Source organism: Nasonia vitripennis, chromosome 2 (genome assembly GCF_009193385.2).
Source record: "Nasonia vitripennis strain AsymCx chromosome 2, Nvit_psr_1.1, whole genome shotgun sequence".
Classification (NCBI taxonomy): Eukaryota; Metazoa; Arthropoda; class Insecta; order Hymenoptera; family Pteromalidae; genus Nasonia; species Nasonia vitripennis.
The window spans coordinates 30971609-30990402 of record NC_045758.1 but is presented as its reverse complement, the minus strand read 5'-3'; the positions used below and the strand labels follow the sequence as shown (position 1 = coordinate 30990402).

Below are 18794 nucleotides of genomic sequence, written 5' to 3'. Positions count from 1 at the left end.
CTCCGAAAAAAATCGGCAACGGCTTTATGTCAGCTAGAGAACTTATACGTGCAAGTGAAAAATCGAGGCCAATGCTCGTTCGCGCAACCCTCTCGACGACCCGATTTTTCGGACAAGTGTGCGCTGTGTACCTACATTGTGTGTACACGTCTCCGCAGGATTTACTCGAGGAGTGAGAGGGGGGAGTATCGATCAGATATATCGGCTGGCTTTTCGACACTTTCGAACAGGTAACTCGTTCTTTATAACTCGGAGATCATACTGACAGTTGTATGAAAATCGGCTTTGAGATTTTAAGGATATTTAAAGCTGCGTACGCGTAATCGCGCGGAAGAGATCGGCTCGCCGAGTTATTTAAGGAGCTTTAATCGTGCACTTCTTGACACTTCGCGATCGTATCTCGATTAAAGGGAAGGAATTAGCAGCTCACGTTTAATCGAGCTTCTTTTTATTTCCACAAGCCAAATCTCGCCACAAGGACCAACGACGCGTGTGTTTCTGTGTCTCAACTTACGTCTAACCCGGCATCCTCGTGTCTCCCGTACATCGCTTCCTCGACGTTGATTTTGATATCCGACATGTCTGAGAGTCGGTCGTCGATTGCACCACTCCGTAGTTATACAATAGGTGTATATCGTCGCTCCCTCCTCTTCGCGGATTCTCGCTCCTCGGCAAAAATCCAAAAAAGAACAGAAGCCTCGAGTCGATATCTCTCCTTTGTCCGACCGGTCAACTCGTCGCCGCTCCTATTGTCTTCGATCACCTCGTATCGATCCACGGAACGCGATCACTCGTGTCTATGTAAATCTTCTTCTTCCTCCTCAGTCTTCTCTCAACTTGTGAACACAACTGATGGCAAGAAGAGTCGAAATAAAAAAAAAAATGTATTCGTTGTAATACTCTCGGTATTGTACAGCAAGCGGCGCTCACACGCGCGACTAGAGAGTATGAAAGAGAGAGAGAGAGAGTCAGCTCAACGCTGCACCTCGACTGACTGGCTCCAGCGCTGGCTACAGATAGCTTTTATACCTTCGGCTCTCCCACTGCCTCTACTGTGCCGCTACCACTCGCTGCTTCTCTCAGCTGCTCTGTCTTATACGCGCGACGCTGCTTCTCTTCCTTTTTCCTCTGCGTCTCTGCTCTGCTCTTCTACAGCATCCTTTCCCAGCTATCTTCTTCTTCTTCTTCTTGCGAGGGATTCTTGAATGCTCTTCTTTGTGTGGGCTTTCGATTTATATTTTCGCGTTAGGTAACGCTCCCATTGCATCGGGATTAGACGACGAGCATTTCTTCCTTATTCATTACACGCCATATCCGAGTTCGTTACGATAATGTATACTTATGATACAAGTTTTATTCAGATATTCTCCCACGATACACGAGGCTATCAATTATACACCGGGTATCTTCCATTCATACACCAGTCTCATTACACCTTATTGACCATCAGCTGGCGAGTTACACCTTATTGACCATCAGACGCCGAAAAGCACTGCTGGTAACGGCACTAATTTCTTTTTCTATATATACACCAGGCGAATTCACAAGAGCGCGACGAAGCAGGAAGAGCATGTCTCTGAGGTCGAACAGTGAATCGGAACAAGTTCGGGGACGCAGACCTTGCGCGCGATCGTCTACGAGAACAGCTGTGTTTTGTTTTCGCCTGGATGCGTTATTGGCTTCTTTTCCTATACCATAACGCGGAGATAGGGATCGGAAGTCTGCGTATTTGAATTGGTGATATCGGAGCGTCGTTAATCATCCAGATTAACGACGATGTTTGCCGCTGCGCGAAAGATGGTCTATCCAAGATAGGGTCGGTAATGTGTAATATTTCGCCGTTTGCGTTGATGCAATCCGGGCTTATTTATGGATCGCAAAGGATGACACGTGCGCGCTGGTCGCACTTTTGCGGTATGGGCGTGTGTTGTTATTTCTACCGCTTCGAGAATAATATAACGTTTCAATTTTAAAGGACACTATTCCGCTCTTTACCGTAAACGCATATATTCTCTCCATTATCCTCTGCAGACAGTTGAATATCCTTCTGCCGGTCACAACCATAAAGAAGTGTCTCTCTCTCTTGCGCGTAAACCGCGAGCGAGCGAGCGAGCGAGTTGTAAAAATAGTTCTTAGCTAAAACTCTTTCTCTCTAACTCGAGAAAAAAAGCTTCTCAGAGCCGTCGTATTCTTACGAGAGTGTCGTCACGCGTTTTTAAAATCCATTTTTCAACGAGGCTTATACTCTAGACATCAACAGCGAGCAAAAAAAATCCAATGCTGAGTTGTCATTCGCGGATTCGATAAAAGCCGTCGATGAAAATTTCAAGCGACGCTAATGATCCCCCCGAAAAGCGTAACGAAGGACCCAGTGGGTATCGAGTGTATAATTCTCCTTATCTCACTCGGGCATCAAACGTGTATTGTAAGCTTCGCGTTCTCGCCCAAGCCTCGTTAAAATCCTTCTCTCAAGGTGCTGTACTCGTCGCCCGAATGATATAACAACGGTTTGGGGGGGAACCTTCGAAAATCAATTCTCGCTCTTCGGGGAGTATACGCTGGAGCTACAATTATGTGCGAGTCGAAGCCCGGTATTAACAGCGCGTCGAGAACTAGTAATGCACCTGCACCTCGTGACTTCACGGTTACGCTACTCCGGTTTATTTATGCCACTACACCATATATTATAAATTGCCATTTTTCTCTCTCTCTCTCTCTCTCACGAAGAGCTGACCAGTCGCCGGCTTTGCGTCAGTTCCATATACTTACACACGCGTACGCTGCGGTTTTTTCCATTTTTTTCTCTCTTTCACTCAGCTCCGCAGTCACACTTGGCTCAGCTGGACATAGGCGTATAATATACACAGATATATCGCTTATACAGGTTATACGGGAGCATTGTGGCGCCAGCCACTTGTTAATCACGCGCGAGGAATTCGGAGGCTCGATCCGATATACTCGTCTCATCTAAATTTACATCCATATCGGTAAAACCCACGCATCCTTATAATCTTCCAGTTCCTCCACGACGTGCTTATCAATGGCTTATCATTGAGAAGGAAGCGCGAAATTTGACATCGTCATAATTGAAAGAACAGGTCTCTCGAAACAATGGCACTTAGCGGTACACACATCGGTGTATAATACCAGCTCGGAAGAGAGATACATATACACACGCGGGAACGTATGGCCTGCGGCGATGCGGCTTCGAGAATTCAGATGCTGCGCCGCTATAAAAACCGTTGCGCGCGCCAAACGCTCATGCCACGAGAGAGAGAGAGAGAGAGAGAGAGAGAGAGAGAGAGAGAGAGAGAGAAGTATGTGTGTGCGTGACTTGTTCTCTCCGCGCGAGAGGCCTCGAACTTCCTTCCTTAAAGTTTCTGCGTGAGCAAGGCATTGCGGCCGCGCAGGATTCTGCAGAGCGGCGAATACGTCACACTCGGGCACCGCTAATGATCATCGAGATTCAAGGAGATGTGTCTCTCTCTCTCGCGCGCGTACACACCTTCTTTTGTCCAATCATCGCGCGATTTTTGCCAACCGACGAGCCCGTCGCGATTCGAGTTTTTTTTTTCATTCATTAGCATTCGATATTCGATGTGTGCAGCGAAAAGATCGGTAATTATCGTTAAAGGCTGTGCTCGACGATCGACGGAGGCCCTTATTAAAGGTCGCTAGCAAAGTGCTCTCGACGACGGCGCGTGCTCTTATTACGTCAGATTCATCAAGATAAGGACTTGAATAGAGAGAGAGAGAGAGAGAGAGAGAGAGAGAGAGAGAGAGAGAGAGAGAGAGAGAGAGAGAGAGAGGGTATAATGATGATTTGTGGGCGTGATTCTCTTTATGTTCGCCTGCTGCAGCAGCTCATTAAACCCGAAGAGCAAAAAATAACGCCGTGACGTTTTCGGGTGTATGGTTACTCGTGAGAGCAAGCGCAATGAAAAAGGGAAGAGAAATATTCGGACACTTGCTCTCTCGCATCTCGCGCACACGAAGGTCGGGAGAGACTTTCAACAGCTTCCTCATACGTCAGAGAGCTGTGTGCTCTCGTGTGCGCCGCTGTAATCTAGATCTGCGCGCATAATGCGGAGACATATATACCTCACTCAATGAGCCATCGAATTATTCGTTATTTCCTATATATCTCGAGCAAGGTCGAAAGGGATTGTGGCAAGCCGCAGCTTTCGTTATACCCGCGCCTCTCTCGATCGACCTGCGTAAGCAGGTATATGGATTTTTTTCTTCGATCGTTTCAGTTATGCGCGCGTTTGTTTGTGTTTTTTTTTCTCAACGTGCTCGAGTTTTCGGTTATAATATATGCGGGATTCTTCTCGAGAGGAGGCGCGTGCGGTCGTTTGCTCTGCTGGGACTTCCTAGTGTGCTGCTTTGTTGTCTTGGACGCTGTTACGTCGATGTGGGTGATGATTTGTTTTTCTTTTTTTTTTTTTTTTTTTTTTTTTTGGAGGATCTAGTTTTTGCGCGGGAATTTTGATTTTCCAGCTCGAGCGCACGTGGATGTTGATTCAGCTATAAAAGATGAATACTAATCCGGCGGCATAATTTTGAAATAACGTTTAGTCGTAACGATGTGTCTAATTTCGTCGATATCCATAATCCTGAAAGTGTTTTTTATTTTCGAGAGACGAGCTTATTTTTCGGCAAAGTTGCATAAGTTTATCAAAATAAGATTAGGCATTCCCAAACGTATTATCGGTTTCTCGAATGCCTCATTCAATTTGAGAAAACTCCGCGTCGTCGGAATGCATTTTTAATCCCACCGCCGAAGTCACGTGACTCGAAATCGAGCGAACGTTTTATCACCTTTTATCGTACCTTTTCACTCGCTTCGAAGGTTACACGATACATTTAAAAAATGTACAGTAATAATATCCAACATAATTTTCCCTCCCTCAGGTATACCGTTAGTGCAGCGTGAGTCACTAATCGCTAATCGATAAGCCTATACGTATCCCAAATTGGTAACCTGCAGCACAATCGACAACCTCTATACGTCTCTCCAAACCGAAAGTCAGAGAGCGAATAAAAGTCTCGATTAGCACCTTTTAAACGTATACAAAGCACCATGTACTTAAAGCTTCAAACCCGAGAAAAAAAGTGAACGACATAAAGGTCTCTGCCAGTACACACGTAAAAGATCAGTTGGCTCGCTCGCGAATACGTCACCGCGCGCACCGATCTCGATGACGTAAAAGAACAGAAGGAGGCAGCGTAGGCGCCGAAATAAAAGTGCAAGCGCGCGCGAGAGCCGTTTCCGTGTACGCACACGTGCTCCGACGAGATAAACGCCGGCTATATGCGCAAGGGAGACTGCGCGCTGCTGCCGCAATATCATATTATCCGTGGGCATGTGCAGTTGAGTTGGTCCGGCACGTCTTTGTGTGCGAGAGTGTGTCTTTCATTCTCTCGACCCGGACGCGGACCCGATCGGTTGTATTGTGTACGCATGGGTGGGATTTATGGGTTATTAGACTTCGTACTGGCTGGTTGATAAAGAAAAGCCTGTTTTGAGTCTTTCCCATAAGTATGACGAGCGTGTAATTAATTATGTGTCGTTTGTCGCCCGTGGAAAATATAGCATTCAAATCGAGCCGATGACCATAAAGCCGCACGTGTGAATTAAGATTCTAATTTATTCTTTGGAGTCGTTTTGTGTTTGTTCAACGGTGGAAAACCGCAGCGGCCCTTTTAACGAGACAATTTTCCAAACTCGTCGAATACTTTGTTTTCGCAGAAGCAATCAAATAAATCTACCGATCGCGAACAAAGCCGCGGATGCTTATATTCTCTTACATAGTCCAAAGATAATTTGCCAATACTTATGGCACGTGCGGATCCAGCATCCTCAACGTGACAGATAAGGTAAATTACTGGATGATCAACCGACTGGCATTATAAATACACACATCGCCTATCCCATATTCGAATAGTTAGGCATCAGAGCTGATGAAGAGCGAAAGAAAAGGATATTTCACGAGGAAATTTATTAATGTATTCCATCAATATTTGGAAAAGTGACAGGCCAAAGGGTTTCCTGATACACGACAGAGGCACCTGCTACACGTGTGCTGACACTGCGGTATTCAAATCGTTAATTTTATCCCGAGATTTTTCTCATCGCGCACTCGCAGCAGCCGTGAATCAAAGATAGATGGGTATCGCGTAATTCCGCATCGCTTAAGTGCAGAATCACGTGAATTCCGCGCTGCACCAGGTAACGAGCGAAAAAGGCGTTTAGGAGAAAAAAAGTCGTGGTATATAGTGCTACACTAAAAAAAAAATATAAACTTGAAACGGAGGTGTGTCATTATTAAGTAAAAAGGTGTGTTGCGCCGGACACACACACTAGGTACACGCGCGCAGGGGGCCCGACCTTCGAAATTTACATTATGATTCGCGTTACGCAAGCGCATATAAGTACGAGAGCTCGCGAGATCGTTATGTTTAATTTTCTATTTGAAGTGATTGCCTGACGAGATTCCTGCACTACTGCAGTAATGTGGGATGATTAAGCTCGTCTATTAGTCGATGCCGTTTTAACAGTCTCGCTCTCTCTCTCTCTCACACACACTCGGCGCACGTGCATGGAGTGTGTGTCGCGATTAACATGGTAATTCCGTTTTCAGAATAGTAAATCCTCGCGTGGATCTAATTTTTCTTTGGGCATTCATTATTCGCTCGTTAATCGCCGAGCGACTATGATTGTATAAGATATTACTTTTTGTAGCTAGGCGTAAAACTGTTTTACTCCGCTCCCGAGCTTTATAATACCGTAGTATATAAACGATTATTATTTAATTGCTCTCTCTCTCTCTCGCTAGCTTGCGCGGATTTATTGTTTAACAGTGAATCATAGTCATATTATAACAATTTTCATCGCTTCCTTCATACACAAGCTCTTTGTTCGCCACAGCATCGTTGTTACCCACGCATAATTTGCATCGTAATTATGGCCAATGAGAAAATTGTCGACGAAACTCGAGAATTCGACGGTACACTATCGCGTAAATTATGCCGAAAAAATCTCCGTTATCTCTCGCGAATCGCGCCTCTATTAATAGTCCCGATCAGCCTCATACGAGACGTGTATGGCTCTTCATTGAGTGGCGTATTCAAACCGTTACAAAAAAGCCATCGCGACACAAAGACGCGTCGGATTCGCGAGCTTACGTCTTTTGGAAATCCCAAAAGTCCGGTTCTCCGCTCTTCCCTCGCGCTGGGGCCAGAATAGGTGAGTGTTCAAGATCAAGGTCGTCTTTGGTGCCGTGTATAATATGTATGAGATCAGATCGTCGCTTTATTTTTACAATTTGGCTGAAAAACTCTTACTATGTGGGAAACCCAGATTAAGGATGGGACCGATCGATTCCTTTCTTTCTTTTTTTTCCTATGTCTGTATCGAGAACTTGCCGGAAGGCATGTAGAAAAAGTGGATATCTCAGTGCATCGACAGCTAATTCCGAACTGGGATGATGAAGCGTTGCGCGGGGAGAGATTGTCAAAAAAGGGAATCTTGGTTTTGCACGCGGCTGTCGTCGTGCAACGCGACACACAGGATATAATACGCACCGTTAGCTTTGTTAGCCGCAGCGCACGACGACGAGTTTTTGAAAGTCGCCTCTGTCGTGGTAAAAGGTATAATGCACTGCACTCGTGTGCGCCGGCGTTTCGAAAATGTAATAACGTAATTACTTTAAATTACCCTGCCTTCCTTCTCATACACTCGTATAAAATTCCAGATATATGTACATAACGATTCTGTTATAACGAACTCGATGTATATAAACAATGGGTGGAAAGTGGATGGAAAATCTACCGAATCCGTTAGTGTAATCGCGTCAGCCTTGTACGATGTACACGAGAGAAATACCGCGATTATAACCTTTTCATGAACGGTGAATCACACTCGCGCAGTCGTTCACCTGCCTCCGTGTCTCTAAATCCGGTCGAGTTCAAAGTTGCTATTTGTAAGAAATTAGTATCGCATTCCTAACTATTCAAAAAAAAAAAAAAAAACTACAATCGAGTTAATGATCGCTGCCTTTGAATCGAACTAATTCATCTTTACGACAAGACAAACTGGTACTCGTAAATCTTCTATTTTTCAAGCCCGAACACATACGCGAAAGAGTAAAAAGGCTACAAGAGTCCTCCGAAGAAAACAAAATCTGACGAACAGCATTTCCATTTGGCCACACTTTTTCGACGCGTTAAATCTGGTCAAGATCAAAACCTGCACTCTGAATTTATTATCATTGCATAAAACTGCACACAGGAGCGAGAGAGCTGGCTTTCAATGCTATCCTGTTGGCCAGTCTCCTGCGATGCAGTCTGGAAAAAATTAGAAAAATGCCTACACGGCGAGCAAAGGGAGAGGGGCAAGCACAAGAGAGAGAGAGAAGAAGGGAATGAAAAAGCCTAGCCGCAGGATCCCAAGTTGATGGGCTCAAAACCAGTCCAGGCCAGTCCGGAACCTTGAAGTCGAACCACAGGCTGGCTGCTAGCATAGTATAAGGTACTATGCGCAGCCGCTGCACTACTGCATGCATACCTACACACACACACACACACATGCTGCAGAAGCATAAAGACCAAAAGTGAAAGGATTGTGGATGCTGGTCGTCGCACCCCGACCTATCACAATCTTCGACGGCGCAGACTACTATAGGGTTGTATCTGCAGCGCTATACTCGCTCGCTGGGTTGCGCTTGTATATACTGCACACTACTGGCGCGTGATGCAAGGCAACTCGGATATAATATTATATTACTCTGCTACGATTGGATGAGATCCATTGTTTAGCCGAGATTACGATTTTTTTTGCGTAACGCGTTGTCTTTTGCGAATAAAAATTCATAGTAAAATTTTCACAGATAAGGCTCGCATTGCGTAAGCGTTAAGTAAGGAGAGCATCGCGTCAAATACTTTTACTTTTATAATACCCGCGCGCGGCTGTATAGTCTATAAATATTACGGATCAAATTCGAATCGGCGCCTGAATTTTTCGGAGCTGCGTTCGCGAAGAACAAAAAATTCAATTTTAAAATACAAAAGGCTGGCGATTTGCATGTCACTTTGGCGAGGATAATTATAAACGTGTTTATCGCCTGTAAAAATACACGTTGTAAAGATTTTTCAACGTTGCGACCAAAGAAAAAGTAACATCGCGTAGCCGCAATTGTCCGCGGAGCTTATAACAACGCGAGCTGCCGCAGCAGCTGAGATTTTAGTACCCGCGACGGAATTGCAAAGCACATTTTCTCGGCGAGAAGCCGAAGCCAAGTCTCGCGCGCAGGCTTGACCGTGCCCTTGACGATCGAACAGGATCTTCGTACCGAGCGCGAGCGAGTGAGAGAGAGAGAGAGAGAGAGAGAGAGAGAGAGAGAGAGAGAGAGAGAGAGAGAGAGAGAGAGAGAGAGAGAGAGAGAGCTATGCCGGCTATGGCTATGACTGCTCGTTATTCCGGTTCTTTTAATTTGGATTTTCTTGCGGCCGTTGCACTACGTCTAGCTTCGACCAGGCGATTTACGGCCAAGTTTGTTTGTCAAAAGCCCCGTAAATTATTCGTTTTTTAAATTTAAAATTTCCTTGCGGATGTATATTTGTTGAAACGAACGCCGACAGGGGTACATTACACGTTGAGTGAACTTTCTAATTATATAATTCGACAGAACGAAAGGTGGGTTTCCAGCTTTTTAAAAACCGAGCATTTGACGATATATATCTTAGACTCGACGTTCGATGCGATTTATAGATATACGTATGCGAACGAATAAAAGCGTCCGCCGAGGTGACTCCGCGGATAATCTTTGTTTATCAATCGGGCCTTTTTAAAGAACCGAATCCGGAAAAATACGCTGCATATCCTGCGAGCGGATGCGCGACGCTTAAGTATATTCTCATCGATGTTTTGGCGTACCTTTTTTAGGAAGATACCGATGTCTCGTAAACTCCGATGCACACTGCGTTTATACTGGCGGGAAGAATTTTGGCGTCGCAGATTAAATGAATTAAGAGTAAAAAAGATAAGTCCTTTAGCCCACGCGCGTAAGAACGTAAACAACGTCGTCATGTGCATTCGGAACCCGTTTTTCGAACCGCGAAAATAGCATCGCCGCGTATGCGAACGTGTGTGTAGCTGTTGATCCGAGAGCAAACAATGGGAAACGTTGCAAGCAATGAGGACAAACCGTATCAAAGCGAGAGAGCTTCTCGTCAACAAATTCGCCTTACATCAGTAGTCGGCGAAGATTTAAAAAAAAGGCAATCGATCATTTACCGAGAAAAATTAGATCACCCGATTATACGGAAGCCCCCCGCATATCCCGCGAAAAAGTTTCGTAACCACACCTACGTGCGTATACCACTTACTCTGCCTATACTAAACTGTTCGATGTATAAAGGCATTCGACGCTCGAAGGAAGCAAAAAAAAGTAAACGAAACGAGCGAAACGGTTGTCTGCTCTCGTATATAGTAACCTTGTCGCGGCCGCAGTTGAAGCGATCTCAGGAACTCGCGCCGCGTGTGACGCACAGACTTGCATTGGATTCGGCAAAAATGTAACGCACTTGCCGCGCGCGGATAAAGAGAACGAAATCGAGAGGCAAAAGAGAGAGAGAGAGAGGGAGAGAGAGAATTATACGATCGCACGCGCGTCATCTCGATGCGCGCGAGTGACGCTACTGCAACAAGATCAAGGTCGTCCTTTTACATACGCGAACGGCTAAGTGTCGCGAGCTAATTGAAAGGGAAAGTATAGATCGATTATAAATCCGCTTCTTTGTTGCGCGGAGTTGCGTTAAATTTGCAACGCGTCATATAATGACTATCTAGTGACGCGAATTCTTGCAAGATCTTGTGTATTATACTGGAGTGTATCTGCTAGCTGTCATGCGAGATGTGGTTTTATTTCGCTCAGTGTCTTCATTAACATTGTAATCGAACGCGTGCGCGGCGGTGTTATACGAGTTTGGTTCCATGCATATCACAGCTTTGAATTAAAGCGGTATGGCTTTATAATGTCGACTTGGTTTTACTTTATTATCATTTTGATGAGTATCGTTTATGCGCGTGTAGGCGATAAAACGTGGAGGAGTGAGAGAGAGAGAGAGAGAGAGAGAGAGAGAGAGAGAAAAAAACGTTGGGAATTAGGATTATCGCGCGTCACCGGAGGTATTATGTAAAAGGAGGAGTGACAGGGATAACGACACCTAACACACGAGCGATCGGAGATTTCGATGATAGCTTGATGATGATTAATCAGATCTTGATGAAAAAAGGGTGTATTTTTGGAATCGAAAATGTATGCAGGAATAATTATGGAAACGGGCGTGTCTAACGGTAGATGTGTGATACATTTCCTTACGTTTCGAATTCTTTGATGATAAAAAAAAGGTTTTCGAGAGAACGTTACACTTACCAGCATAGTTTTATCAGCGTGCGATCCCAGACGTGAAGGTGATTTTAATATGCGAAGCGTACTGCTCTCAGCGATGTGGTTAAGGCTCTGGATTCTTCTCGGTATATAACGGATTTTACATCTGAAGCTAGAATGATAATGTTTTTTTTTTTTTTATAGACATCGTCCCAAAAAATGTGCGTGGGTACGTATTAGAGGTAGATGATGTGCGACGTTACAAAGTCAGCTTTTTTACACTTTAGCTCATTCGCAGAAATATTTTATACTCGGTACATAACGGATCGCACATCATCCACTTCTATAGAACGACGATTACCGTTTAAACACCGTCTCTAAAAACGCACCGCAAAAAAAAAAATAATAATAAAATTAACAAGCATCTGTGTGCAGACGCAGCGTTTACGAATGTCACTCAGCCGGCAAAAAACTCATCTCCCTCGCGAATCAACTTATAAAAAAAGCTCTCTCGCGCGATTCTAGACCAAGACGGGAAATTAAAATTTGTTTGCGCACCTCCATCCTCGATAATACAAACGTACTTGAGACAGCCAGACAGCCTTAAATTCCTCGGCAGCTATAATTTTTCCAAAGCAGCGGCAGCAGCAAAAAAGAAGATGAAACGCCAAGCTTCGCGCGCACTGCTGGTGTGTTCCGCATAAATCGGGAAGACTCGTTGCTCTTCGGTCTCTCTCAAGAGGTACACACACGCGGCGCACACCTACTCCGCCTCGACTACAATAATGAATTAAACACAGCAGCAGCAGTAGCGCGAGAGTCCCAAAACTCCTGTCATGGGCAGATCGTCGAGCGAGATTATAGAGGGGAAAGCTCCTCGCGCGGGTGGGGACAGCAAGTGCTATGTACTTTGCATTGCTCGCGTCGCGTATAGCCATATACACGCGCACACAGAGACACACAGGCCTATACGGATGAGCGATGAGGGACGGCTGAGGCCTCGAGAAATCAAAGGTGAATCGGAATGGCCGGTCTGTGTGTATACGCGCACGAACAGGAGGAGGCATTGTATCAACGCTCGCCGTTAGCCCCGATGGTTATGGGCCCCTGGCAACCTTGTCCCAGTGCGCGCCGCATCGAGTGGCGCTGGTGTATTATTGTGTGTGTGTGGGTGTGTGTAGAGGCTCACGCCTCGAGTTCACACTTTGCGCGCAGGTGTAGAGAGAGAAACGACGAGGTGTGTTCGTTATTTCGTGCACGAATTAGGATGGCTTCCTAGAGCATTCTGGCCGTGCATTTGCGACATACGCGGAAAATAATATGAGCCCGGGATGCACGAGGAATCGTGATTAGGGAATGGCTGGTTGTTTTTATTTTTTCAGCTGGCTGCATGCGACGTAATTGAGGATTTTTCGCTTTTCGAACAACACATTCTGTTTACGCGAAAGGTTGAGTTTTGAAGGAGGAACCGCGCGCCGCGCACGTTTGAAAAATAAACGAACGAGATAGAGAGTTGCAATAACAAAGCGCGTTTTTTTGCATTCCTCCAAACTTTTCCTAACCTCGCTCGCGTATACCCTCAAATTCGCAATATATACACAAGCGTGTACACTGTATAACGTAACAACAAATATTGCCGCTAGACGTACATGAGCGCGCGTAACCTACCGGCGACATTAATTAGCGTAAAAAAAGGCATCGAGCTAATGAGCTATCCCAACCGGCGTCGCAGGTGAAACCGCGGCAAATCCTGCTCGCGCCTACGACTAAGCTACAGTCGTCCGCGCGGCAGCAGCTGTACGTACACATGCTAGTCTTAAGGACGCGTAAATTATTATGAGCCGCTCGGCTCGGCTGTGTGAAAATTACAGGCATTAATTGTGCGTTTTCAAGGTAATACGATTCATTGTCGTTATTATCCCTCTCTCGCTCTTTCTAAGAAGGCTTCGACCTCAAGAGAACCGGCGACAAGACGCGCCAATTTTTTTTTTTTTTATTTATAACAATAATGTATTGTACAGCGTCAGGTATTGGTTATTGTTGCGGTGATGTGCGTAATAGAGGTGGTGCCGTACAGGCAGGCGCCGTGCGGTTATGGGATTGTGTGAGGATGATCGGAGCTGACGAATAACTTTGAGGATCTGTTACATTGTCGGAGTATTGCCGTGCGAATTTCTTTATTTTTTTTTTTTACTTATAACCATTTCAAGGCGGTTCTCTCTCAATTTTCATCTGAAAACATTCTCAAACCTCAAATCGCATTAAGCGCACAAAATACACAACGAGAGCTCGTATAACGCTGGAGAATTAGCATATATTTCAGTCGTAACAAGTGCAGTACAAACTGTTGAACGAGTCTCGCAGCCAAACTCGCTTATACGAAGTTGGACGCGACGGACTTCGGTATAGGCTCTGCCTGGCTCTGGCAACGAAATTATGTAAGCGCCATCGTATACAGCCGCGGCCCAGTATATACGTGTATATATATATATATATATATATATATATATATATATATATGTGTGTGTTGCGCTCGGCATCTCAGTCGATGAACGGCCGTGACTGAGCATCGCAGAGAGCCGAAAAAGTCACATAGTAGTAGCAGGTGTGGGCAGTATACTCGAGCAGTGTGCTTATACGAGGATGACTCGCTTTGGGACACGGACGTTCGGTTTTCGCTCTCGTGACATTGAATCGAATTCCTGAACTTTCGGCACTTCCCCTGCGAGCGCGACGCGTTTGTAGGTAACGCGTCAGTGACGTCTTTGCAGCGCTTTGCGAAACCGAGTTTTGGGACTACGTGCGATGGGTCATCGCGCTCGCCTATAGATTTTTGGGTTTTAGTGTTAGGGGGTTATCGACTTTTTGGCATTGAGGCGTGTTCGCGTATTTTTGTAAACTTATATGGCTAAACCGCTACAGTTATAATTCCTAATATTAATATAACTATATGTAACAGTAATTTTTCCTGGGTCACGAAACCATGAAACGAGCTTGCAGTCATTCATCACGGGGAAAATTTCACAATGTCAACGCGTCGGAAAAAAATTGAATTTCACGCTACACAAAATCAATCCAGCATCGCATCAGTGAGTGTAACGTCGGCACAAAGGAACCTCGAGACAGTAGTCCAGCATCGCCGCCCTTGTTTCTACCCGCCGCCATATAACATATCCCCAAAAAACATCAGGCCACCTCCTCACCACCTCTCTTTCTCTCCTCATTTTCGTTTGTTTTCATTGGCCTCTCTCCCTCGCCACCGTCTGTTGTCTTAATGGTTTTTTTAATTTTCTTCTCTCCGTCGGCTCAGCCGCGCGAGACTATATTATATCCTCGGACCCATCGGACTAGTTCCAAGGCCGAGAACGTCCTTGGCTACTGCTGAACTTTTTTTCGACTATATAACCGCCGGACCAGCGGGGACAAGCATCTCTCTACGCTTCTTGCTGACGAAACTCGTTAGATTTCATCGGACGATGGATGTGCGAATACAGCTATGTGTGCTTTGTTTCAAGTGTCTATAATACTATATTTGTCATTTATGAGAACCCATTTTTAAAGTGTGTAATTCGATCGGTGTGTAATTGATACGTTGAGGAATGTGCTCGTTTTTGCAAAGCTGCTTATGCATCGCGATATAATTTTTTTCACTAATATATTATACATTCCTATATATATATAAAGTTTTTACCGACATTTCGAATGCCGCCGCGCGATAAGCTGGCAAAAAAGCGTTTTACACAAGAACTCCGCCAAGTGCCACATTCTCTCCATCCAAGTAGCGACTATTTGGACTATCGACAATTATCCACCCAATCAGCATTACAAGCGTGTAATCCGTGTCGAAACGATTGTTCTCTCGCGATCGAAACATTGTTTCTCGCCGCACGCATGCGAAAATCTCGAGAGAGAAAAAAAAGCAATTTATACAGAACATGCGAGCGTGCATGCGTTCCGATTGCATAAAGCCAGAGTGCGCGTCGCCAACTCCGCTGTAGCTCCTTATTGCAGAAAGAATGAAAAAAAAAAAAAGAATAAGGAATACGAACCTAATGATTTCCTTCTGCGCCGGTGAAATTTTTTTTCCTTCGCCGCGTGTGCCCCTGATAGCGATAAACTATTAAAGAAAGAAAATTATATACGGAAGGAAGTGCGCGCGAAGCTAGCACCATAACTGCTCGCACGATACATATATCCCTCAGCGAGAAATTAACAATAACGCATGTGTATATGTGTGCATACCGTATGGCAGCATAGTAGCCAAGTTGAACAGCCTTGTAACATATACGTGAATAATCCAATGAATCTTTGTATTAAAGGCTTCGCGCCGCGCTAGAGCTCCTCAGCTCATCCTTCGAGGACCTTGACATCGACGCACCTTTGCGCGCATGTGTGTGTGTGTGTAAACGTGCGTGTGATGTATGTGGCGCACTTTGCCGCCTGTTTATAGAGTGTGGATTTGCATGAACTAACGAGCCACACTCGTTGCTCCAGTAGCTGCGCTGCTTGTCTTTGTCCCTGTGCGTAATATTCTGCAAACGCCAAAATTCTTGCAATTACTCCCATATAACATATAACGCTCGTAAAATTTTACACCCGCAACAAAACAAACCTATTCAATAAGCGCAACAGCAACAAAACAGTTAATAAATCGTAAGTAATTGCGAGCGCGCAACAACCGCCGATCGCTCTAATTTTCCATCCTCCTAAGTGCCGCCTTCCTCAATCTCGGCCAATTAAAAAATTACCCGCCGATAAGCTCGTTAGCTCGCGATTCACGTTCGAAATAGATGGATAGATGTGTATATAGGTGTACACGAAGCCGGTTGATCGAGAAGCATCGTCGTCGTCGTCGAGGACGTGAGATCGAGGGTGGGGGCAAGGCCGTTCTTTGACCCGCGGTATAGAGCGAGAGAGTGAGAGAGACTAGCTGATATGTGTATAATGATAACAATTTTGCGGACGCGATCGACGCCCGGTCTCGGAATTTTGACGATTTTTTTTTTTTCATCCTATACCGACGACACTATCTATATACTTAATAAGCCGAAAGTCGCAGATTTATGGCTGGACGCATACGCTCTCGTCTTGCTTTTATTACTTTCTCCTTTTTTTCGCGAGTTTTTACCGATCTTGCGATCTTCGGTATATAACACTTTGTTTAGAAACTATCGTATATCACATAACGATCTTTTTGCTCGACGATTAATCGAGCGTTTAACAACCTCTTAACGGTTACAGCCACACGACTGTGACCTTATACACATTAAATAACAAAATTACATGTCTCGTTAAACGTAACGCTGCAACTGTAGCATTATATGACGCAACGCTGAAAATTCTTTCGCGGCGCGCATCAGCCCATTCATCGATCGGCTGAAAAAGGACGTTTATCGAAGGGAAGGCTTTCGGAGAAATTCGTCGTCGCGCTCAGTCATTATGACGTGACGGTTCGCACGAGTATATACGCTGCGTGTATAGAGTCTCGATAGTCTGAAAAATCCCGCGTGACTCACGTCACACCTATAGCGCGACCCTCGTGTCTCACGTAATTTCGGTAATCGCAATCGACGAGCCTCTTACGCGATTCTCGCTTCATCTATACATTGCGTGATCCACGTCACGCTACGCGATAATTATGCGCGATGCAGTTTCGGCGCTTTGCTCGGTCATCCTCCGAACAACGAAAAATTTTAATTAAACATTTAGAATCGTTCACAGTAACGCCGTTCCTATACGAATTCACCGGTTGCTAAAAGGAGAGCGAAGAGGAAGCAGGCGCGCGCGAGAAAGACAGAGCCAGCGTATAGCCATGATCCGTTTCCATGCACCGCTGCCCTCCACTTGCTATACACCTCTGCTGTCCCGCACACGTACACGCGAAGTCCGAAGGCGGTCTTTGTACCTGTATCACCTGCGCCGAAGCAAAAAGAAGAAGGAAGAACAAAACACATAGAGCGACTCTTTCGAAATTTTCGATTATAGCCAAGAGAGAGCACTTGTCGTTTATAATCTTCGGTAATAAGCGGCTGCGAGCGAATCCGATTCCGCTTCTCTGTGCTATTACCGGCTCGAGGTGTTTCCGAGGAATCGATTCTTTTTCACCGAGATTCGCTTCGAGAGACATCCGCGCGGCGGAAGGATCGTAATGATAAGCGATTACGGGAGAGGAAGGATTCGAATGCCTTCTTTTTTATTTCTGCGGCGAGATCGACACAGGAACAACGGAGGTCGCTGAGAATTGGAGCGAGAAGCGATCGCTCGTGGCTAATTCGGTGTGTGTCACGACGGGTGTACTACACCTTTTCGCTTTTTTTTTTTGGCGATCGGTATATGAACGGGAGATCGGACTGATGATAATTGCTTTGATAGATGCTCGACGCGATAATTTGGAATTTGCGATGTTAAAAAAATGTCGTTTTCTGATTGCAGATAAAGGTACCTCTGAAAATCAACTTCAGCGCCAAGCCAAAGGACCTGAAAGTGACGATAACGAAGAAGCACCTGACGTGCGGTGTCAAGGGTCAGCCTCCCATTATTGACGGCGATTTTCCCTACGAGGTCAAACTCGAAGAATCCACCTGGGTCATCGAGGACGGCAAGACTCTGCTCATCAATTTAGAGAAGGTGCGATCTGCGACTTTCTATCTAGAAAATTTCTAGCTAGATTATCATCGGATTACAATGAAAATCGATCGATCAAACGCGACAATGAATTTTGCAGGTCAACAAGATGCAATGGTGGGCTAACGTTGTAACGAGCGACCCCGAGATTAGCACAAAGAAGGTGAATCCCGAGCCGAGCAAGTTATCGGACTTGGACGGCGAGACGCGAGGACTCGTCGAGAAGATGATGTACGATCAGCGCCAGAAGGAGCTTGGTCTGCCTACGTCCGACGAACAAAAGAAGCAAGATGTTATCAAAAAGTGAGTCTACTCGAGTTACGACCGAACGATAACAAAGCTCTTCACGCCTTTATTCACGATTTTCTTTTCTGACCAGGTTCATGGAGCAGCATCCGGAAATGGACTTCTCCAAGTGCAAATTCAACTGATGCACGGCTACGCAGCAGCGGCAACTTATCAACGTTTACTCGTAAGATCTATTATGGTTAAAGATGAGGAATCCCAAATGATGTGAAAATACTCTTCACGCTTATCGCACCGATGGGTTCGTGTCTTTCTATGTCGGGACCTGGTCCAACTGATGCGACAATCGAGGGCTCATAAAATTAGGCCCGACCTATCCGGCATAGGCGACACCGCAGCAAAGTTCTTTTAGAAAGATGTTCTCTATGTATTGAATTTCCATGGTTACGATTCGTTCATCAACTTTTTTTTTATTGTACTATCGACACTTAAATATAAGTATTAAGTAATTAAAGATAATTAATCAAGTGA

General features: G+C 45.2%; 2 protein-coding genes across 4 annotated transcripts in view; one reads left to right on the top strand and one right to left on the bottom strand.

The window, feature by feature from the left end:
• The window catches only part of LOC100122311, a 16198-nt gene extending 3711 nt beyond the window's left edge, over positions 1–12487 (bottom strand). Inside the window, exons 1-2 of one of the 3 annotated variants that reach the window (XM_032597375.1) lie at positions 11978–12487; positions 11439–11565 (exon numbers count right to left, since the gene is read on the bottom strand). In XM_032597375.1, the coding sequence (XP_032453266.1) occupies positions 11439–11444 (6 nt within the window). In that variant the 5' untranslated portion in view covers positions 11445–11565; positions 11978–12487. Of the gene's footprint in view, positions 1–514; positions 1165–11438; positions 11566–11951 lie in introns of those variants that run through there. The other 2 variants (XM_016982090.3, XM_001605863.6) reach the window with 2 other exon arrangements.
• LOC100114153 (nuclear migration protein nudC) overlaps positions 1–18794 on the top strand; it is a 23873-nt gene extending 5079 nt beyond the window's left edge. Inside the window, exons 5-7 of the mRNA XM_016982091.3 lie at positions 17826–18020; positions 18118–18320; positions 18397–18794. Coding sequence (XP_016837580.1) covers positions 17826–18020; positions 18118–18320; positions 18397–18448 — 450 coding nt within the window. The 3' untranslated portion in view covers positions 18449–18794. The remainder of the gene's footprint in view (positions 1–17825; positions 18021–18117; positions 18321–18396) is intronic.